The sequence below is a fragment of the Monodon monoceros genome, unplaced genomic scaffold (assembly GCF_005190385.1).
Source record: "Monodon monoceros isolate NGI ecotype Baffin Bay Population unplaced genomic scaffold, NGI_Narwhal_1 Super_Scaffold_10, whole genome shotgun sequence".
NCBI classification, from domain to species: domain Eukaryota; kingdom Metazoa; phylum Chordata; class Mammalia; order Artiodactyla; family Monodontidae; genus Monodon; species Monodon monoceros.
The window spans coordinates 19,619,528-19,642,230 of NW_021703766.1; the positions used below are offsets into that span (position 1 = coordinate 19,619,528).

The window sequence follows — 22,703 nt, forward strand, 5'->3', positions numbered from 1 at the left end:
ATCTAACATAGAAAGGAGCTCTGAAGAGCTGTACAAAATGAAAGACTTTTATAGGCAGAAGGGAGCGAGAACAAGGAAGTTGGTTATTGCAAGGTTACTTTTCTTTAGGGCATGGCAGGGGGTCTATCAGGCAGGTCACCTAACTAGTGCTGATCAGACGAAGCCTGATTGACTGGAGAGCCAAAAGTATAATTAAGCCTTGGTTTGGTGAGTGGGGCTTAGCATAAGCGACTCCATTTGGGGCCTGTTCTCGTTTTTTTTTAAAATAACTTCCTGAGGGATCTAATATATTTACAGTATAGACCCTGGAAATGTCAAAGTTCAGAGGAAAGAGTGCTGGCTGTGAAGCAAGATAGATGAGCTTGAATTCCAGCTCCACCCCTTAATGAATGCTTCTGATCACTTTTTACGAGTTACCTAAGTTTCCAAGGATCAGCTAAGCCCGGAGAATGGGATTGACAATATCCACCTATACGGTTGTTGGGAAGAATAAATGACACCTTGCGTGCCAGGTGCCTGGATACAACAGATGCTCAATTAACTAATCTCCAATAGTTAATTAACCAATCAGTCATTGGTGTTATTGGCCACCCATGCCCCGAGTCTTGCCAAATCATGGGTTCATTCTAACAGCGTCTCGTTGGCGGGAAGATTTCCAGGCTGCAAAGGGCGAACCCCTCACCTTCTCGGAGAGAGGGTGAAATGAGACGGGGTCTCTTTAAGAGCCGGCAGGGCGGGGCGGGCGCGGGGCTGGAGGCGGTGCGCGGAGGCGGGCCCAGTCGCTGGGCCGCGCTTTCGCCGACGTGCGCCGGAAGGAAGGTCAGGCCCGGTGGATTCGCCCGCGGGGCAATGCTGCTGCGGACGCTGCGGAGCTGGGCTTCCCGGGCGCTGCGCCGCGACAGGCCCGGGAGCCCCGCGTCCAGCCCGGGGTTGCCAAGGGCGCAGCGTTGGGCCTGGCCTCGGGGTAACGCGTCTCTCAGTTCCCTTTGCTGGCGTCCCGGAGGCGGCCCTCAGCCCCACTCCGCGCCCTCAGCTCGCGGAACCTGCCTGAACCCGAAACCCCTTCTCCGAGGCGCCGGGATTTCCTCGGTCGACCTGGGGGGAGGGGCGGGGCGGTCGCTGGCTGGTGTCCCAGACGCCAGCCGGCAGGGAGCGGGTGGGGCCTTGGGGCTCCGGGCCCAACTCTTGTTCGGAGCTGGGGAGCCCTCTAAAGAGCGGAAAGAACCCCCCTCCCCCAAGGTTCCTGGGCCCATTCTTTGGGCCTTGGGGGAGATGCCGGCGAGCGGTGGATGGGTTAGGCTCGGTGCGCTGTTTCTCCCGCTGGGAGTGGAGACCCTCCCCTTCAGAAGTGAGAGCCCCTGTTGTGGCCAAGTTCTGGCGTTCTTTGGCCTCGGGGTGTTCAGTGGCACCTGAGAACCCCTGTGGGGTGGGTGGGCCGCGATGTCAACCCCGGGCCTGCAGGAGAAGCCTCAGTCCTGTGCTGAAACCCACCCCTGGGTTTCAGTGGCCCACCCGCCAACCACTCTTTCCCCGGAGCTACGAGTGGAGGTAACTCTACGTTTTAACTAGCTGGACACCCATCAGTGAGGATCATAAATATAAAATGTGTGGAAAATGGAAAGCAGAATATACTAAGTGACCAAAACTGAGCACAGTTGGGGCCCTGACGTGCCAACAGGACCCCGGCGGCAGTTTCAGTGTCACACAGGTAGATAGCAGTGGTAGGCCTGCCTCCGTCCACCTAGGGAGGGTCCCAGGTGTCACTGGAAAACATTTTTAGGCCAGGGAGCAAGCATAAAAATTACTGTTTTTGTCGTGGTTTAGAAAATTAGGACAAAGAAGAGTAAGCTATTTTTTAAATTTTTTTAAAAATTTATTTATTTATTTATTTTTGGCTGTGTTGGGTCTTCGTTTCTGTGCGAGGGCTTTCCCTGGTTGTGGCAAGTGGGGGCCACTCTTCATCGCGGTGCGCGGGCCTCTCACTGTCGCAGCCTCTCGTTGCGGAGCACAAGCTCCAGACGCGCGGGCTCAGTAGTTGTGGCTCACGGGCCTAGTTGCTCCGCGGCCTGTGGGATCCTCCCAGACCAGGGCTCGAACCTGTGTTCCCTGCATTGGCAGGCAGATTCTCAACTACTACGCCACCAGGGAAGCCCAAGAGTGAGCTATTTAAAACTAAGTTAAAAAATTCATTTCCTTTCTTTTCTAGATAAAGGTAGAGAAAATGAAAAAGAGAAAAAATCAGTGGTAAGTCTCCCTCTTATGTGCACTCTTTCCAGTGTAGGATTATATATGTGTAATAAACACACATGCATAATACACACATGTTTTGAGGAGGGGAGTGAAGTTTTTTTAAACTATGTGCACATAGTTAAAAAAACGAATACAAGAGGATCTCCAGGGATAAGGAAGTCTGTCTCCACTCCTGAGCTCCAGACTCCCTCCCCAGAGACCACCTCTGTTACTAGTTTCTGGTATGTCCTACCTGAGAATCTACACAGGTGGGAGAATACATGTATTCATAGCCTTTAGGTGGATTTGGGCTATTAGCTTGATGAATGATTACAAAGAGATTTGAAAAGTGGAAGTTTAGTTTGACTGGGTTAGTGGGTGGCAGCCTGGCTGTGAGGGCAGGTCTGCTGACCGCTGCCCCCAGAATACCAGTGCTGAGACTGGTGGGTGGGGGAGGGATAACAGAGAATTCATGGGGGTCCACAGACAAGGGTTCCACCAGTGCAGTGACTTGGAGGTGCTAGCTCTGGGGTGGGACTGTGGCTGGTGTGAGGTTGAAGGTCAAAGGAGGGTCAAACTGGACATGCCCATGGGATGTTTAAGACTTTAGCAGGCTGCGGTGGGGAGCAGTATTTCGGTCACCGTTGATCCAGAGGCTCAGTTCCTTAAGGGAGCTGGAAGTTGGTAGATATGGCTGGAAAGGGATTTGCTTGGAGGGTGTGGGCAGGAGTACCTTGGCTGGGATATGCAGAAAGCGGAAGGTGTGGGGAGGCCCCCTGGGGTATTTGGGGTGATGGAGAGGGCCTGGGAAGGAGTGAAGTCACACGGAGAGAACTGGTGATGAAAATGCTTGAGATTTATGGAAGTTTGTTGAAACTAGAGGTGGGATGGGGTATGGCATAGGCATCATAGCAGGGGGAAGGGGTTGGTAAGTTGAGCTGGATGGGAATTGATGCAGTATTGTACTATTAATTATTGAGCCAGCATTCTTGTGAGCCGGGCCTGTCCTAGGTGCTTTCTGGGTGTGATCTGTTATACCCCAGACACACAGTAGGTGGTCCATGGGAAGTGATGTGGAGCCTGCGTTCAGGCCCAGGGCTGCTCTTAGTCATTCAAATCCTTTGAGTTCCTGTGTGGACCTGGGGACCTGGGAATCCAACAACCCCTGTTGTTAGTGAGCCTGTGGTTGGATGGGGGGGATGGCAGTGAATAGGACAATGGTGGATCTGGAACAACAGGGAGTAGGCAGGGCTTCTAGAGGATGATGACTGAGGGGAGACTTGAGGCCTCCTGGGAGAAGGAGGAGAGGGCGAAGCAGGAGTGTTGGAGCAGAGGGAACTGTAGGGGTAAGTCACAGAGGGATGAGAGACTGAGGCTTGTGGCCAGTCCCAGAGAGGTGGCTGGGGAGGGCCTGGGGGTCGGGAAACAGGACCGGAGACAGATCCCAGCTCTCGGAGCCACTGAAAGACTTCACCAGCTGTGATCTGGTTTGCGTCTCAGGAAGAGGTGGTGGACCATGGATAGGGGATGAGGGACCTGGCTGGGCTGGACTGGAGGGGGAGAGGCCAGCAGGGAGGCTGCTCCCACAAGGAGGGTTAGAGACCTTAACTAGGGGCCAAGGAGACAGGCCAGGTTCTGCAGGTGAGTAGGAAGTGGGGCCCAGAGGTATTGCTGAGTTGCTGGGTGAGGAGAGAAGATATCCAGGGCCTTGAGGGTGTCTGGGTGGATGGTGCAGCCTTTCCTGAGGACAGGAACGGGAGGAGAAGCCATATGTGGGTGTTGGGGGGTGATAAATTGAGGTGCCCATGGGACATCCCATGGGATTGGACAGGACAGGGAATATCTGGGCTGAGCTGCAGCTGCGAAGTGAGTCACCACCACAGAATTACAAAATAAACTCCAAAGTCGGGTTAAAAAGAAATGACTAATGTTTTCAGGTGAACAGAGTCTGAACAGACATTTCCTGAGTGAATTTATTAATGGCTAATAAACATAAGAAAGTGCTCAACCTCCCTAACAGAGAAAGAATGCTTTGGGAGATGGAGTGATGAAAGCTGTGGATCAGACCTCAGACCTGGTTCCAGTCCCAGCTCTGCTCTTCAGTGGAGGTGGATAAGTCCTTCACCTCTTAGAGCCTCAGTTTCCCCATCTGTGCAAATATTCATAGCTGTGATTGTTGTGAGGATCAATGTGACAATGTTTGCAAAGCACAGAACCCACAGGGGCTAATTTTGTAGACATTATTATTATTAACAATGAAATTAATGAAGATTTAGGACGGGGTATGCCCAGCATTGGCACAGTATGTTAATAGGCTCACTCTCCTCCTTCTAAAAGGGGTGTGAATTGGGTCAGCATTTTAGAGGGTGACTTGGCATCATGCATCAACAGCTGTAAAAACTCACCTATCCTTTGATGCACTGATTATATTTCTAGAAGTCTATTGAAGGGGATAATCAGAGCCAATGACAAGGATTTATGTACAGGAATGTTCACCACAGCACAGCTTATCATATCAAAAAAATGGGTGTCACAACACAGTTTTATAATAAAAGTAACTGGACAGAATGTAACATCCAACAGTAGGGATTTCAATAACATGTTCCTTGCAATGAACAGGAAAGAAACAGTCTGTGCAGAATGATGTCTAGGTTGAGCTCTTTTTAAATATCTAGGAAAAGTTGTTTCCTTTAAAGAACAACAATAAAAATAAAATCCACTGGTGCCCTGACGGGGTCTCCCTTTTGCACATTCACTGTGTTTTCTTGTGCTGAAGGAGTAAGCTGACAGGGAGCCCGGATTGGAGGGCCAGGCCTCTGTTGGAACTGCAGTTGTCCGTCCAGCTCTCCTAGGTAGCCGTTAGGATCAAGGCAGGAGGAAATCTTTGCAGCCAACTGAGAGAGAGTCCAGTTGCTGGCGAGAGTTTGTAGAGGTGGGGCAAGGTGAGACAGCCCACCGTGCCCCTGTGCTTTATGCAGGGTGTGACTGAGGCTCCACTGGGGTCATGAGAAGGGAGTTGCCAGGCCTAGGTGTGAATTCTAGCTTTTTCCCCCGCCAACCCTGGCACCTAGGGCAAGTCACTTAAGTGGCCCACGTTTCTCTGTGGGTGCTTCCAACCTGGGTGTAAAGGTCACTGTGCAGCAGGACAGGTCCCCTCTGGCTGTGTGTACCCCAGGGGACATGTAATATGTGTTGTCAAGGGCAAGTTTGTCTTCTCACATATGTGGAACTGCCCATTTCCTCTCGTGGTCTGATGGAACCAAAGCCATTTGGCCCGTGTCACCAGCAGTCCTGGCTGAGCAGCGTTTTGTCAGAATTGCTGGACAGCAGATTCAAGGGTCCCAACCCAGAGTCTGATTGAGAGGGTCTGGGTGCTCTGCTGGTGCTTCTGGAGCAGGGTGTCTGTGGACCACTCGTTGAGAAACCCTGCCATGGGTCCGTGGTACTCAGCTTCCTCCATGTTGAAATCACCTGGAGAGCTTTCCAAGGTACTGAGGCCTGAGTCCCACCCTGAGATCATGCCAGAATTGGCCTGGGTTGTGGCTTCCTTTTGTGGATTCTTAAAGGTTCCCAGGTGATTCTAGCACATACGTAAGACTGAGAACCACAGCTTCAGTTGCTTTCTTTCCCTGCAGTGGGGTACTTGTAGGAGGCTCCTTGTCTTTCTTATGGGTAGACTCCTCCCACCAGTGCCAAGACAACCCCTTCCCCCCAGTACACTTAGTGTGAGCAGAGTGAACGTTCAAGCTCTACTCCTTGCCTTATGCCCTTCTAGAGCCTCATTTTTCTCTTCTGTGAAAATGTTAGAACCCGCTTCTCAGGTCCTGGCAAGGTTAAGTGCAGGATTGGTGTATGTTGCCCATCTTAGTCCTTTTCTCCTGTCCTCATACCTTCCAGTCCATGGCCAAGCATGTTTTTCTGCACAGAGCAATGCATTAGGTTCTAGGTAACGTACACATGCTTCCCATCCTTAAACCCATTAGGTTCTGGTGAAGGAGGCAGGACATTTAGGCCTAAAATCTAATAGACTGAGGAGTTGAGCTAGGGAAGGGCAGAGCTAGCGCGGCCGAGGGCAAGCTGTGTGGGATCTAGGGGTTGACCTAAGGGAGTGTCTGTCCCGGAGGGCAGTGGCCTGGTGGCTAGCAGCGGTGGGCCTGGAGCCTGCCACTGAGGGGAAGGATCAGGTGGTTGCTATTACTAACAGGACCTTGGGGGTTTCCTCCAGAGGGATTTTCGTGTACACACTGGAGTCTTGGGCTGAACCAATTATGCTGTTCACCTGAGCCCTTCCCTAGAAATTCTTCCTGGTATTCCCCCAGGCACTCGATTTCTGATCCTAACATGTGTTTGTCTTTTGCTAGATATGTGTCGAGGGCAATATTGCAAGCGGGAAGACGACGTGCCTGGAGTTCTTCTCCAACACAACGGACATCGAGGTACAGCTTCCATGCCAGGTTTGAAGGAACCTGCAAAAGCTTGGTGCATTTATAAAGGGTGCAGACCGGACCTATAGAAATGTTGCTGGGGGAACGCGTCCTGTGTGAGAGGAGGGAGAGGCCCCTTGGAAGCTTGTGCCTGGTTTTCCCCCAGATTTTGCTCCACACACCCTTCTCCTTGGCTGATTCTGCTTTGTCACCTCTCACTGTAATAAATCTTAGCTATGAGTATGACTATATGCTGTATCCTGTGAGTCCTCCTAGTGACTCCTCAGACCCGGGGAGGCGGGCGTCTGGGGGACTCCCGACACACCTGTCCTGAGCTGTGTAACTCTCGCTGACGCTTTAGAAGCACGTGTATTCTCACTGAACACCTTGGAGCCAATGTACAACAACAGTACCGTCAGCAAGGAGAGTGAACAGCTAATGAGGGCAATACTCTATGCCAGGCACTGTGTTGAGGCGTCGTTACATTATCTAATTGATTTCATTCTTACAGGAGTAGTCGCTATGAGACAGGTCCTGTTACTACTTCAGTTGCAGAGGAGGAAACTGAGGCTCAGTGAGGTGACATGGCTTGGCCAGGGTCGCATGGCTAGTGCATGTGATGCCATGTCCCAGCCCAGGCTGTCTGCTCCAGGGGCCATGCCCTTGTTTGGCTCTATAGTATGCAGAGCTTTTTTGGCTTTAGGAAAACCACCCAGCCTTCAGATCTCAGCTCTGCTCTCTGACCTCCCCAGCTAGGTTACCCTCCATGGTGTAGGTTCTTCTGGCTCCTCTGTATCCTTTTTGTTTTGTTTTGTTTATTGTTTTTTGGTTTTTTTTGTGGTACGCGGGCCTCTCACTGTTGTGGCCTCTCCCGTTGCGGAGCACAGGCTCCGGAAGCGCAGGCTCAGCGGCCATGGCTCACAGGCCTAGCCGCTCCGCAGCATGTGGGATCTTCCCGGACCGGGGCACAAACCCATGTCCCCTGCATCGGCAGGTGGACTCTCAACCACTGCGCCACCAGGGAAGCCCTGTATCCTTATTTTGTACTACTTCTCGGGGTTTGAAAATATGTGTTGCTTTCTGTGATGACCTGATTAATGTCTGCTTCCCCAGTAAGTTTAAAGTTGAAAGCATGAAAGCAGGGCTGGGGTAGTTTTTCTCTTGCTGAATCCTTGGCACCTGGCACAGTGGGTGCTCAGTATTTGTTGAGTGACAGTGCCACAGATGGGGCACAGGTCAAGGCTGCCTGTGTCCCAGCCTCTGGTGGGCCTGAGTGGTACAGCATATGCTACTCAGGGGACAGGACCAGAGTGCTGAAGACCCAGAAGAAGGAGAGGGAGGTTGGGAGGAACAGGGAATGATTCACAGAGGAAGGGATATTTGAACTGGATTCTGAAGGATGTATAGGAGTTTTCCATGTAATGAAAGTTGAGGTGAAATGAGGTGAGGTGGGCATACTGGGCAGAACAACAGCATGAGCAAAGGCACAGAGGGGTAAAAGGTTGGGGGAGGTTACTCTTCAAGGGTCCCATGCATTGCTTTCCTTTGGTCTCTTGTGACCTGTGGCACCTACTCACATGGACTTGAAGGTCCACAGAGGGATCCGGATATTCTCAAAATCTTGGCCCCAAGAGCACCATTTACTTATTTATTTATTTTGGCTATGCAGGGTCTTAGTTGCGTCAGGCGGACTTCTTAGTTGCGGCATGCATGCGGGATCTAGTTCCCCCACCAGGGATCGATCCCGGACCCACTGCATTGCGAGCACAGAGTCTTACCCACTGGACCACCAGGGAAGCCCCAAGGGCACCATTTAAATCCTTTCCGGCACACACCTGCACAGCTTAGGGAGGCTACTAAAGAAACAGGACTCTTTGCCGTCAGTGTGCCCAACACAGAGATCAGAGGGAGGAAAGGGAGGCAGAGCACGCTGCCGTGGTCGCTGGAGAGCCTCCAGGCCGGAAGCTGGGTGCAAGCTGCAGCCTGAAGTGCAAGAAGCAGCCTCCCTCTTGGCTTCTCTCACCTCCCTGCCTTCCTGATGTGGTGGGCAGTAAGGGGCAGGGTGGAACACGTGGAGGGGGGATTGGGAGAACCCACTTGCCCCCGGGAGCTCCTGTGGCAGCAGGAGAAGTGGCGTGTGCATATGCTCGTATACAGGGGTGGGCAGAGTGGTTCTCAAGTCATTTCTCGAAGCTGCGCCTGGAGCCACGTCTGCATGGAGTTGTGGCCTCGCAGGGAGGGTTGCTCCACTATTTTGGCCCACCCTGGGCGCCCAAATCTTGACTCTCTCCCCGATCCCACCCCTAACACGAGCCTTCACAGAGCTCAGAACTGAGGAGTAGCAGCTCTCTGATGTTTTCTTTCCTGACAGGTGTTAACGGAGCCCGTGCCCAAGTGGAGAAATGTCCGAGGCCATAATCCTCTGGTGAGTGTGTTGTTCTATGCGTGAACCGCCAGCTGCCCCTTAAGTGTGCAGGAGCAGCGCTGCTGGTGCCTGAGCCTGCACCCTGTCCAGACGTGTCCTTGCTCTTCGCTGGGTGGTGGGGGAGAGGGAGGGGACAAAGGGAAAATGGCGGCATGTCGATGGTCTGAGGTCAAGGTTCTTTGAGGCCTGGCTGGGCATGTAAGGAGCCCAGGGACCTCCTGTCAGCTATCCCAAACTATCCCAAGTGGTCGGCCCCAGCTACCGGGGGGTCCTTCTCCTGCTGCTCATTCTTACCCCACCCTCTCCTAGAAGAAACCCAGGTCTCCTCAGGCCTAGCCCCCCAGGACCTGTCCCTAAGTAACTAGCTTCCTTGGTAAACCTCTGATTGGGGTTTGCACTTGCCAATGCCCAGGGGCTGCCTCAGGCTCACCCTGAAGCTACCCGTCTGCTTTCCCAAGGGTGGACCTAGCAAGTAGGGGCTGTAATGTGCCTGTGCCCCTCCCACCTCCTTCCTGTTCAGAAGGCTCAACTCTGGCTGCTTGAAAGAGGTGGGTGGAGTCTGGGTCCTGTAAGAGTGAGCTCAAGAAAGGGATGCTGGTTCTGGGCTACTGTCCCATGATGGAGGAACGATTAGTTTCGTTTTTCAGGTAAGGAAACCATGGCTGAAATAGGTTGCCCAAGGTCACAGAGCTGGTAAATGACAGATCTAGGTTTGAACCTTGGACTAGGGGGAGCCTGTGCCGTCCCGTCATTTCTAGCAACACAAATGGCATCTCCTTGTGTGGTTCTTTAGACTCTGAGTTCCGCTAAGGGCAGGGACTGTGTCTAATTTGGCTCACCGTTGTTTGCTAGAACATAGCACAGTGCTGAGCACTTAGTAGGTGCTTGTTCACTGATTGATTCAGCCAGTATTCATTGCATGCCTGCCATGTGCCAGACACTATTCTAGACGCTGGGGCAGTGAGCACCTTGAAGCTTCTGCTCTGCTGGCCCTAATATCCCAGTGTGGGGAGGCAGAAGGCAATTAAAAAGTGTGTGATATGGCGGGTGGTGACAGGAGCCAAGAAGGCATCTAAAGCAGGTAAAAGGATATTATGTAAATAAGGCAAAACCTCTCAGAGCTTTTGAATAAAGAATCCCAGAGACAGGAAAAGAGTTTCACCTCTCAGCAAGGGGGAGAAGATGGAATGCCAGTCGTGGGCATACAAGGAAGCTCAGAAACATTCCTGTCTTCTAGGAAACTGGGAGGAACCAGGGCTGGATCGTTATGTAAGACAACTAGAGTTGCAGACGTTAGGGGTTAGAGGTGACATTCACAGGACCCAGTCCCAGTCTCAGAAGTCTGAGTATCCGTGGCACAAAGAGCATTGCCAATGACAGTTTTATAATTAAAAAAACAATAGAATTAGATATTTTTACACAAGTTTCCACTCTAGACAGAGGAGCAAGATTGATAGTTTTGTGAAAAGTCTCAGGTCATCACTTTATCTGAATCGGTTTTCTGATGCAGAAGGGTCTTTTTCTCTGCAGCTGTCAGGCAAGAGGGAGTGTTTCTCCTAACTTTTCTGAGATTCTTTCACCCGCAGTGAGGAGTTAGCAGTTTTCAATGCAGAGCACCGGAGTTTCATTAGTTAGCACCAAGAGAAAAAGAAGCAAAAATGTGGAAAAGGGCAGAATAGGATTTTTTTTTTTTTTTTTTTTTCCGGTACGCGGGCCTCTCACTGCTGTGCCCTCTCCCATTGCAGAGCACAGGCTCTGGATGCGCAGGCTTAGTGGCCACAGCTCACGGGCCCAGCCGCTCCGCAGCATGTGGGATCTTCCCGGACCGGGGCACGAACCCGTGTCCCCTGCATCGGCAGGCGGACTCTCAGCCACCAGGGAAGCTCCAGAATAGGATTATTAGCAAGTGGAACATGGAGCAGGAAGTATTTTGTATCTACACGCAGTAGAGAGTGATTGAGGGGGTGGATTCTGTTTTAGAGAGGATGGTTGGGAAGGCATCTCTGACAAAGTGACATTTGAGCAGAAACCTAAACAAAGCTTGGGAGGGAGCAGTGCAGGTATCTGGGGGAGAGTGTCCAGACAGAAGGCACAGCAGATGCAAAGGCCCTGAGTTGAAATCACACTTGGGTGTTTGGGTAACAGTAAGGAAGCTCATGTGGTTGGAAGCTCACAGAGCCAAAGGAAGAATGGTTGGAGAGAAGAGAAGATGGAAGTGATTGTCTAGGGCCCTGTGGGCCTTGGTAAGGGCTTTGGATTTCATTGTGAATGCAGTGGGAAGCCAGGGAGAGTCCTGAACAGGGGAGTGATGATAACTGGCTCCTGTAATATAACAGGCTCACTGGTTGCCGGATAGAGAGCAGGCTGTAGGGGCTCAGTGAACATGACTGAATGCCTGAATGAATGCTCCCTGGGACTTTATATAGGTTTCTATTATAGCTGTTCCCAGGCTGTCCTGTAACTGCTCCAGTGTCTGTCTCTGTCCACTCTGTGACTGGGCTGGGAGTCCTACAGATAGAGCACTGCATTCTCCCCTCTTTAGGGTCTGATGTACCGGGACGCCTGTCGATGGGGCCTCACGCTGCAGACATATGTGCAGCTCACCATGCTGGACCAGCACACTCGTCCTCAGGTACATTTCAGATGCTTGGTTTCAACCTTCTTTTTTTTTTTTTTTTTTTGTGGTACGCGGGCCTCTTACTGTTGTGGCCTCTTCTGTTGCGGAGCTCAGGCTCCGGACGCGCAGGCTCAGCGGCCATGGCTCACGGGCCCAGCTGCTCCGCGGCATGTGGGATCTTCCCGGACCGGGGCACGAATCCGTGTCCCCTGCATCGGCAGGCGGACTCTCAACCACTGCGCCACCAGGGAAGCCCATGGTTTCAACCTTCTTAAACACAGTTTTCTTCAAATGAGTGGCATGTGGTTGCCAGGAAGGGAAACCTCACAAGGAAGCCCCACTGGGCCTTCAGAGCTGCTCAGCCTTCTCTGTCTCTGGGGTGAAGGTCTCTGTTCGTACAGCTCTCTGAGGACCAGGCTCCAGTGCCCCCACCCACCAACCTCAGCTAGCCAAGAACTTGCTATGATGCCATGTAAGCCCGAGTCTTCATGACCCGATCGCTCCTGGGCTCAACTCCCTTTAACTCAGCTCTTCTCAAAGTGTGGTGCCTGTAGTAGGAGCAGCGGCAGCACCTGGAAACTTGTTAGAAATGCACGTTTTCTGGCCCCATCCTGGACCTGCTGAATCAGAAATTCTGAGGTGAGGCCCAGCAGTCTGGGTTTTATCAAGCTCTCCAGGTGATTTTAACACATCCCTCATTTGTTTTCAAATTTGTTTGCATGAGAGCTGCTGATCTAACCTTCACAAGGCTTGTTCACATTCTCAGTTCAGGTTCTTGAGAGAAAGAATCTGATTGGCTCAGCTTGGGTCAGGTGTCCAGCCCTGGTCCAGTCAGGTATTGGGGCAGGTCACAAGCACAGCCACTTAGGCCCCTTCCATCAGCAGGGTGTGAATAGGGGCAGAGTCTCTTAGAAGAAAGGCTGACTGAGAGATCTGATTGGCACCCGTGGTTCAGAATGGCAAGTACCACCTAAGAGACTGGCTTTGGAGGCTCTCCTTGAAGGAGACAGGAGATCCATCGGCCAGTTTCTCTGACACAGCCATTCAGTGGTTTGATGCAAGGCTGGGCACTTGCAACCATAGCTATCATTCTTCTACAAATCTGTGTCTTTTAATAATAGAAAAAGATATGAGCAGAACCATATGAATTTCTATCTCCCCAAAAATCTGTCTAAAAGATACATGTCAGAGTATGGTCTGAGGTTGGCATGCACCCTACTTCTCCTGAGTGGGCACTTGATTGCAAATGTAAATTGTATCTAGTATATCTGAATATAACGGGCTGTATGTGTGTTCCTCTGTTTAAGGAAATCTGTCAGGAAGGAGGCAGAGAAAGAGAGATGGACAGACTAGGAAAGAGGAGGAGGAGGAGAGAGGGATAAATGGGGAACTAGCAAAAGATGGACAGCAGAGAGTCATAAGTAAGGAGAGGACTGAAAAATAGAAAAGAAGGCAGGTGGACAGATAGACAAATAGGAGAGTCAGGAAATTCCTGGGTTATGGCTTTAAATCAGCCTCTGATTTGCTGGTCCAGGTCCCATTGGGTGCTGTGGGCCAGGCTGAGTGAGAGCAGTGTTTGCCCACTTGGTGTCAAGAGTAAGAGCACCTCCAGCTTCCCAATGGGACACTGGACAAAGGGAAAGGCCTTCTGCGGAGGGTGTGTGCATGCTGGCAGAGAGGGGCCACGTCAGTGTCGTCCTCCCTCTTCCTGGGCACAGTTCTTTCCAGTTTTGAAGGGCTGCAGTGATCCCCAGCCAGCCCTGTGAGGAGGCGGTGAAGTTGGCAGGCATGCTGGTGGGGTTCCATAAAGCCACAGCCCAGCTCTCTCGGAGCTGTGCCTCTGCTTAAGCAAATGCATCCTATTTAGGTCCCTGATAATCACCGCACTTTGTGCTTGCCACCACTTTCCCGGGGGGCACTTGGCAGTTTTTCTAGCACTTCCCCAAACTCACAGTCCATTGGAGCCTCACCCCTCCTGTGAAGGAGGCTGCTGCTGACAGGCCCTCCGCCCGGCCTTGCTGCACTGACCTGAGCTTCAGGGTATGGAATGGGGAGGGTTCAGGGCCCAGGGAGCCTAACGTGGGACACACGGTTCTCTGGTGTCCACCTCCCTCTCCTGAGGCTTCTCAATTCTTGTATTCAGCATAGACCATAGGCAGGGGGAGCAACAGGCATTCTTCAAGGCTTCCTGACCCCTTCCTGTTTGCCTGAGTTAGTGAATCACTTTTTGTTTTCTTGTAGACATTGCCTGTACGGTTGATGGAACGGTCGATTCACAGCGCAAGATACGTTTTTGTAGAAAACTTGTATAGAAGGTACCGTAGTTTGCACAATCGATAATTTATTAAACCATTAAATTTTTAGAAATGAAACTTATTTATCTAATTGACACATACTGAGTACCTACTGTGTTGCCACAGTAACACTGTGTAACAACCAACCATAAAGCCTCAGTGACAGACAGCTCTCCGTGCTGATGGCTCGGCCGTCCAGGGCGGTCCGCCCGGCGGCTCTGCTGACCTTGGCTGGCTCAATGATATGTCCAGGGGTTGGCTGGTCTAGGGTGGCCCGGTGAGGGTGACGGGGGTGACTCATCTCTCATCTGCTTGCTGATCCTCCTCCTGGGACCGGCAAGCTGGCCTGGGCGTTCACATCTCATGGCTATGGCAGATCAAAAGCACCGTAGTTCTTTTTCAGGTCTCTGCTTCACGTTCGCTAACATCCATTGGCCAAAGCAGGTCACACCGGCCCACCCCAGTCTGAGAGGGGCAGGGCCCTGTGGGTTACATGGCAGGGTGGGAGGAGACAGGGAGGGGTGAAGATGCAGAGCGACTAGAGCAGTCAGTCCAGCAGTGTGCCGCATATTTGCTGTGGTTTCACTGACAGCTGTCTTCTGCCCTCACGGGAGCGGACTCTGTCACACAGACCTAGCTGGGGGGCTTCTGGTGGCCCTCAGTGCTGTGGCCTCAGAGGTGTGGGGTCCTCCACTCCTGCGCTCAGTTGACTGCCGATGTTTGGGGGTCTTGGGGAATGGGCTGCAGCTTCTTCTCTGCGTCTCCCTTCTTGGTAATTTTGAGCCTCACTCCCTCACAGAGCTGGTCCTGATATCTGCCTTCCACTCTCTACACCTTGTCTCCCTGTTCCCTCCCATCTGCAGCTGTGGTCCCAGCCTCCCTGTCTAGGTTGGTTGAGCCTCTCATTCTTTTTCTTCTTTTCTTTTCTGTATTTATTTTTGGCTGCGTTGGGTCTTTGCTGCTGTGCGTGGACTTTCTCTAGTTGTGGCGAGCGGGGGCTACTCTTAGTTGCGGTGCGTGGGCTTCTCATTGCGGTGGCTTCTCTTTGTTGTGGAGCACCGGCTCTAGGGCGCACAGGCTTTAGTAGTTGTGGCTCGCGGGCTCTAGAACTCAGGCTCAGTAGTTGTGGCACACAGGCTTAGTTGCTCTGTGGCTCGTGGGATCTTCCCGGACCAGGGCTCAAACCCACGTCCCCTGCCTTGGCAGGTGGATTCTTAACCACTGCACCACCGGGGAAGCCCCTCTTGTTATTCTTAATTACTTCTTTCTGTTGGTTTTCTTCATGGTATTCAAGACAACTTCTAATAGGTTGAACCACATGAAATTATTAACACTTGACGAATTTTGACCTACAAAAATGGCAGTTTTGGGCTTCCCAAAGAGGGGGCCCAGGGGGGCCAGGCCATCCGCCACTTTGGTTTCAGGGAGATGAGAGAAGGCAGTGCTCCTCAAACCCTTTCCCTGAAGTCTCCAAAAGCAGAGAAACGCTCACCCAGGCGGCCGCTTCCCTGCAGGTTTTCCCAGCCTGCGTACCCGAAGCAGCCGGCTAACTAACTGGAAATTTCTTTGAAGACTTCGCTTCGAAGTCTTTGCCTTCTATCCCCTAACATATCCCTGTGGTTGTAACAACTGGTGCGCTCAGCACGTGGCTGGGAGTCCCCCTCACTCAGCCACGCTCCCCAGAGAGCCCGAGTTTGGGCGGCAGAGATCCACGGGCAGGGACACCAAGAGGCACCTTCCCAGTGCAGGCCATTCACTTGTGGGACTGGTCCAGCTTACCTGAGAGTAGGCACGGCTCGTGTGGTTGAGGGGCAGGGCAGGGACCCGTGGGCAGGAGCTACAGTTATTGTCCTTCCGTTTGAACCCTCCAGGCAGCACTGAGATGGGCACTGTTGACCGTGTTTGGCAGATCAGGAACCACGTGGGGTTCAAAGGCCTTGCTCCTTCCTGGTTGGGCAGGAAACTGACCGGGGGGCTGACCTGCACTCTGCTCTGTGGGGCAGCAGTGAAGGAGGAAGTGGTGAGACATCTAGATTTCTCTCTGTAAGGCCAGAGGCTTCAGGCCCAGGGGAGTCCCCAGTGTGCTGGCTCCGGGGGACCAGGCCTCTGCCCCTTTCCACCCAGGCCCTACACTCAGCTTCTCCCACAGACTCCGTGCATCTTGTTAATGCACCCGTGCTGCTTCCAGGGTGGGGCCCGAGAGCCTGCATTTGCAGCAGAAAAGCACCCTGGGTAGCTATCATTCTGCTGGTTGGCGTCACACTTGGAGGGGCAGCCTCTGAAGAAGGCCGCAGCCAGGTGGCCCGCAAGGGGCCGTCTGTGCCAATCATGGTCCTTTCCCCTGGGAGTTTTGCCCCGTGGCTTCCTTGGGGCCTCACCTGGGCCTTAGGGGTCGTTGAAAGCAAGACCTGCGGGCTGTCTTTGTGGGGGCCAGTGGGGCAGGTGGCCGGCCAGAGTGAAAGTTCTTCGTGGAGCAGAATTTCCTCAGCTTCCTACACCACCTGCAGTTTCTTCATTTCACGTTTGTGGCTTCAGATTTTGGTTGTTGGGGGTTTTGTTGTATTACCTTTGTTTTCAGGGTCTCTGGGTGTATTCCTAGGTCAGGAGTGAGGCAGCTGTAGGCCAAAGGTTTTCTTCTTGGAGGCACAGTAAACAGCATTTCTAGCCAGAGCTAAAGAAGTGACAGGTGGGAGGAAGGGTAGGATGTGGGCTTTCTTCTTGGTCACTTTCATTAGAAACCCAGCTTCTCTCCATGCAGTGGGCCTTCCACAGTGAAGTGGTGCTGCGAAAGTAGATGTTTCCATGCCCCCCAAATACAGATTACCATCATTTTGAGCCTAAACCAAATGACGCCTAGAACTGGGTTTGGCTGGATCCTTTGCTCATAGCCAGAATAGGATGTTTTGGTTCCCACCTGTGGAAGTTCAGCTGGGTACTGGGAACCACAAGACGGCTTGTGTGGGGTCAGCTCTTGCCTGGGAGCTTGTGTGGGGACAGCCCTTACACAAGGCAGGGGGTGCATGGTTGCTGCCCCTTCAGCCTTGGGGTTGGTCCTTCTCTCTTTCACAGAAGCCCTTGCAGCCTTGGCTTGGAATCTGGAGGGACTGGGATGGAAGGAAGTACGGTAGGCGTGGCTTTGCTGTCTGCAGTTGCAGGCTCGGGTGCCCAGAAAAGCCCACATTCTGCATTTCTGCATCCCCCAAAGCCAGATTTCTGGAAGGGCTTTCTTGCCTTTTGGGCCTTGGACAAGTGAGGAGCTCCTCCAGGGAGAGACCCGCCTCTTCCGCCCGCATCCTCACCCCAGCGAGTTTGGGGTGGGCAGAACATACATGCAATTATGCCACCAGGGGTTAATTGCCAACAAGGAAGATTCTGGTTCCACAGTCTCCTTAAAGACTTAAAGAACCTGAAGGACTTCTGAGGTGTGGGCACTGTGCTGGAATGAACAGCTGAAGGTGGCGAGAAAGACTCAGGCAGCTAAAGCGGCCACACAGGCCACTGTGTGGCCCGACCCTGTGGGCTAATTGAACACAAAGGTTTCACAGGATTGCCTGGTTGGTGTTTTCTAAGAACAGAAGGAAGGGAATTGCATGGGGCCCAGCTGGGGAAGTGACACACTGACTCACCTGGGGCTGCGGGTTGCGGACATCCATTAAGGCCCTGCGTTTGGAACAACAGGCGGATCCTCCTGCTGCCCTGATGGGCCCTGGGGCTTGGACTCCTCCTCACTCTAGGCCAGACTGGGGACTCACTGCCTGTGTCATGGGCCTGCGAGCGGTGGCTTTCCTCAGGCTGAGGCTAGAGAGACACTGGACGGGCCCAGGGGCAGCCCCCTCAGCTGACAGACGGGGCAGGTGGGGTTGGGGCATGTGGTGCAGCCAGGAGCGTATGGGTTTGGGGGCCGCCGAGAGCCAGGCTTCAGTCCCTGGCTCAGAGCTGGGCTGAGCTTCTCTGGGCCTCAGTTTTCCTCATCTATAACTTGGGGCTAAAATTGACCTCACAAGGTCTTGTGAGAAACAAAAGAATGTCATGTGTACAAGGAGGCTGGCATTTGAGTGTGTGGTTTCAGTTTTAACCCATGGTCTCTGGGCCTCAGGGGGAAGGCGGCAGCAAACCGTGCCAAACAAAACAGCAGGATTCGTGTGGACTCATGACCTCAATTTTGCCCCTCTAGGATAAGGGGAAGGCACCATGAAACCCCCTCAGTCCACCGTTGGTGGGTCTGCAGAGAGGTGCTGCCCTCTGTGTGTTCTGTGGAAATAAAAGCAGTGCCTTGGTGGTGCTGCTGGGCGCCCCATTCTCGAGGCAGACAAAGGAGGAGCTGGGCAGATTCCTAGGAGGAAAACTGCAGATACAGACAAAACAGCGCCCGCTGCCTGACATGCCTCAGAATCATGGAAGGCAGCTTCCGTTTCCTCACTCCGCTCAGCCGGTGGCCAGTTGTCCTGGACCCCCCAGCACATGGCTCCTGGCAGTCTTGGAAGGGTTTTCTGGAGGTTTGCCTGCCGACCCTGCCCTCAGGGAGGCTGCCCCGGAGCCGTCTAGAGGACCTCTAAGGAGAGCATCGGGAAGGGAGGACCTGCTTCCTCCCGGGTTTGCCTGGGCCAGGTGAGAATGGGAGGTTCCTGAGCCACCCAGGAGGTGTCCTGAGACCACCTGGGGCCGATTTCCAGCAGAGCAGCGGCTCTCAGGCCCCAACACTTTTTGTGGTGTCAGTTGGTTTGGTTTTAGTTAACACTGTGCTACCTGTGTCCTGAATTGTGACTCAGTTCGGTGGCCACAGCTAAGGGTATCCTCCCAGCTCTGGGATTTGACAGAACCTCCCTTGAGCCTTACAGACACCGGTGAAGTCCTCAGGGGCAGTCTCACACCAACTGTCCAGCGTTCATGACGTGGGAGGCTATTGGGCAACTTTCCCTCCATGTGTGCTGCTCACTGGCCCACACCCTTGAGTCGCCAGTCTGTGCTGTGTGCCCAGGCTGCGTGTTTGGTGGAGCGAGTGGGGCTGATCAGCAGCAGCTTTTTGGCAAATCCTCATTCCCTCGGAGTCAGCTTTGTTCCAGAGAAGGAAAGCATGTCGAGAAGAGTGGTTTGGTGTCTGCATATCAAATGCGCTGAGCTGCAGCCCAGCTCAAAGCAGCCTCCACACTGAGGTTGCCACGGGCTGCCTTAACAGCAGGCTTTGGGGCTGGTTTCATTCGGTGGCCCTAGTGCTGTTTCTCTCTGTTTTCCTACTGTCTTGTTTGTGTCCTCAATATGATTCCCTCTTGGTGACACAATGCCTGTGGCAGAACCGGGCTTCTCATTGCTGGCCAGAGGGTGGATGTCTTGCCAGTGGCTCTCCTCTAAGCATGAGGAAGCATGGTTTCCATAAACTCCAGCAAACCTCCCTCATGTCTCACTGGTCAGGTTGGGCCCTTTGGCCTGGGCTGATCAACTCAGCCTGGCCAGCGGAGAGGACGTCCCTCAGACCAGTTGGTTTGCTCTGAAGCTTGGGCTGCGGTCAGGTTTCCCTGAACACTCAGGCCTGTGGGATGGACCCTGAATAGACCATGGGCTACTTTTAAGGAGGTAGGAGGAAAGAATTGGGGGATGGGCAACCATATGAGCTGTGATCGCAAAGTTGTTACCTTTAGTATCTGAATTTTGGTCCCTTCTGCAATGTCCTGGGACTTCCTCCCTCTCCCCTCCCCTACAAAGCCTCCCGACTTATTCGTGGGGGCGGGTGCTGGTCCTCACACGTTAGTCTGCTCTGGTCTCCCTGCTGAAGTCTGATGCCTGAGACCCCTCAAGGCGCCGACAACTGCCCGTCTGCCCCTGCTGTTCTCCCGGGCACCCTGCATGTTCTGCCAGGCACAGCTCTTCTGCGCTGAGGGCGTCTGGTGGTCTCAGGGACTAGGGGAGGATGTCCCCCTCCAGTCTGTGCCCCGCCCCATCGTTTGGGCCCCCAGGCAGGGCTGCTTGAGCTTGTCATCTTCAGAGCGCCTTCCTCCACGCCCATCCTGCCCCCTCACCCAGGTGGGAGTCAGTTCACCACCCGTGGCGGGGGCAGCTGCAAACCACCCGCTCCACTGGCCTCTTTTCCCCGCCTCCCCTTCTTTAGTCAGCAGTCAGAAGACCCCCAGCTGCACACAGCTCAGGCACCTCCACTCGCCCGTAGCCCGCCTTGCCAAACCCAGTTCTGAGTGGATCCAAGATGATATTCAAGACGGGTGGAGGATGTTGAAAGGAATTCCTCTCCTGGGCCTTTGAGGGTCACCCCACAGCTGCCTGGTTTGTTTCCTCCAGCTGCTGCCCCTCCTCCCGCTCTTCCCTGCTCATTTCCTCCAGGGCAGAGGACAGACGCCAGGTCTCTCTCACTTGTGGGCTTCTTCTTTCTTTCTTTCTTTTTCAGTTATTACTTAAAATATGTAGTAATTTTCCCCCCACCCCCGCCCCGAATTGAGAACTAGTATGTTGTTAAATTTTGGAAAATACAGAAAGAGATAAAGAAAAAAATGTCTCCCATAGTCCTACAGTTCAGAGGAAAGCACTGTTAACCTTTTGGTGGTTTTCTTTCCAGTCTCCTTTCTAAATGTGTGGATGAATACTCTTGAAAGTATGGTTGGGTCGTGCTATATGCACAGTTTTATATCCTCCTGTTTTCATTGAATAATGAGAATTTGATTGTGAGCATTTTCCATGTCATTAAATATTATTTTATAGCATCGTCTTTCAGTTGCTGTGTGGTTTTCTGTTAGACAGATGTACCATGATTTAGTTTTTCATTATTTTTTAAATAGTGCTACGGAGGGCATCCACGATTGTTTCCACAAAATAAATTTCTAGAGGTGAAACGGGTTTGCTGTTCCACCTCCCAGCCTGAGCGCTGTCTGTGTTCTCAGGGGACAGGCTTCATAGCCCCTTCCTTGGCTTGGAGTTCAAATCCCAAATGAATTCTCCCCTCGGGCAGTGCCAAGATACTTGCTGCATTATACCATCGACCGTCCCTGGGCAGCGGGAGGTCAGGAGGTTTCGGGTCCTTGTCATCACTACCCGCCCAGTACCATGTGATTACACTATGTCATGGTTCCCTTGGCAGTGCCCTTGCAATAAAAGCAGTGCCCAGATGTTTTGGGGGAACGGCACAGGCCCAGGAACTTTCTCATGGGATAATAAAACCCTTATAACTCTCGTTACAGTGGGAAGATGCCTGAAGTGGACTATGTGGTCTTGTCGGAATGGTTTGACTGGATTGTGAGGAACATCGACGTGTCCATTGACTTGATAGGTGAGACAGTCCCTCCCTGGCCTCCCTCCCCTGGGCCCAGTGAGGAGGTGGTTGGCTGGGCCTCAAGCAGCAGGGGCGGTGGGCAGGGCCCTCACCATAAGCAATTCTTCCCCTACCTTGACTCGGCCTTCTCCCAAAGGGCAGATAGAATCTGGGGCTTTTGGTCCCTCCTGGAGAAGCACCCTGGCCAGTTCCTCAAACTGCTTTCCCCTCAGTCCCTTGTGATATGATGGGTTTTTTCTAGTTTGTAAAGGAGGGAGGAGGGACAGAACCTGGACCGTTACTGAGACAGGCCGGGTGCCAGGCCCTGTGCTAAGCTCTGGCAATGTACGGAACCTATTCAGCTTCACAGTGACCCTGTGGGGCTGGTGATGTGGAAAGAGAATGAAAGTCAGGATGAGGGTCAAGATGCCTGTTTGGCCACACAGCTGGTCTGCCTCTCCTGCTCAGGGCTGCTGGTAGATGTTTCTCTCCACCCCTTGCCCACATGCCTTCCTTCCCCCTACCCCTCACTTTCACTTCCAAGCCATGAACAGAGTAATTAAAGCCACATATATGTTTTTTAAAATCTCAGTTTATCTCCAGACCACTCCTGAGACCTGTTACCAGAGGCTAAAGATGAGATGCAGGGAAGAGGAGAAGGTCATTCCACTGGTAAGAGCCCCTTTAACCCGGGGAAAGGTGCAACTTCATCCCATCCTGGCCCCACCCTCTGTGAGATCATTGTGCTGTTGTTTCAGGGAGAGAAACAGGAACTGAGCACGTTGGAGGGTGAACTCTGACTTCCTCTGAGCTGGAGACCCTGTGCGGTGTCCAGGTCTGCTTCACTTCCTGTGGCCCCAGACTCAGTGGTGGGCACCCCCGGGGCTCAGAGGCGTCCCTTCTCCTGTTCCCACCCAGGTGTCCCCAGGACTTGTTTGGTCCACCTCCTGAAAATTGCTTGCCTTTGTGCCGTCCCCTGGATCCTCGCTAGGACGTGCCCACTTGCTCGCTGTTGCATTGCCAGTGCTTGGCACAGTGCCTGGCTGGGAGGTGAAACTCACTAGTGTCTGCCCAGTGCCTCACCCTTCTGGATTCTGGCTCAGGGCCACATCAGCTCTAGTCAGGGCTGTCTGACAGGCTTGGACTGCTCTCCTTGCCCTGGTCTCTCACTATCCACATCCCCCTCAGAAATCCATCCTCCACACTGCTGCTTGGGTGACGTTCCCAGTACAGAACACCACGCATGCAGTTCCCTAACCCCACCCTCTTCAGTGCCTCACCACTGTCTAGGATAAAGTCCCCACTTGTAGCATGCCATCCGAGATCCTGCATGATTGGCTTCATCCCCTTCCACTCCCTGCCTTTCATGCTCTGGCCATAAAGAACTAGTTGTGGCTACACATGCTCTCTCTCTCTCTCTCTTCCCCTCTCTCCCCCTCTCCCCCTCTCCCCCTCCCCTCCC

General features: G+C 52.9%; 1 protein-coding gene across 6 annotated transcripts in view; it reads left to right on the plus strand.

Moving 5' to 3' along the window:
• The first annotated feature begins 798 nt into the window (after positions 1-798).
• Positions 799-22,703, plus strand: part of TK2 (thymidine kinase 2) — a 26,934-nt gene continuing 5,029 nt past the window's right edge. For 3 of the 6 annotated variants that reach the window (XR_003791195.1, XM_029206174.1, XM_029206163.1), the window contains exons 1-8: positions 799-964; positions 2,207-2,244; positions 6,591-6,665; positions 9,025-9,078; positions 11,621-11,710; positions 13,937-14,010; positions 21,171-21,259; positions 21,834-21,913. Coding sequence is in view for 3 of the 6 variants with exons in the window: in XM_029206174.1 (XP_029062007.1) it covers positions 850-964; positions 2,207-2,244; positions 6,591-6,665; positions 9,025-9,078; positions 11,621-11,710; positions 13,937-14,010; positions 21,171-21,259; positions 21,834-21,913 (615 nt within the window). In the remaining 3 variants the exon portion in view is untranslated. Of the gene's footprint in view, positions 965-2,206; positions 2,245-6,590; positions 6,666-9,024; positions 9,079-11,620; positions 11,711-13,936; positions 14,011-21,170; positions 21,260-21,833; positions 22,077-22,703 lie in introns of all 6 variants that reach the window. The other 3 variants (XR_003791196.1, XR_003791193.1, XM_029206180.1) reach the window with 3 other exon arrangements.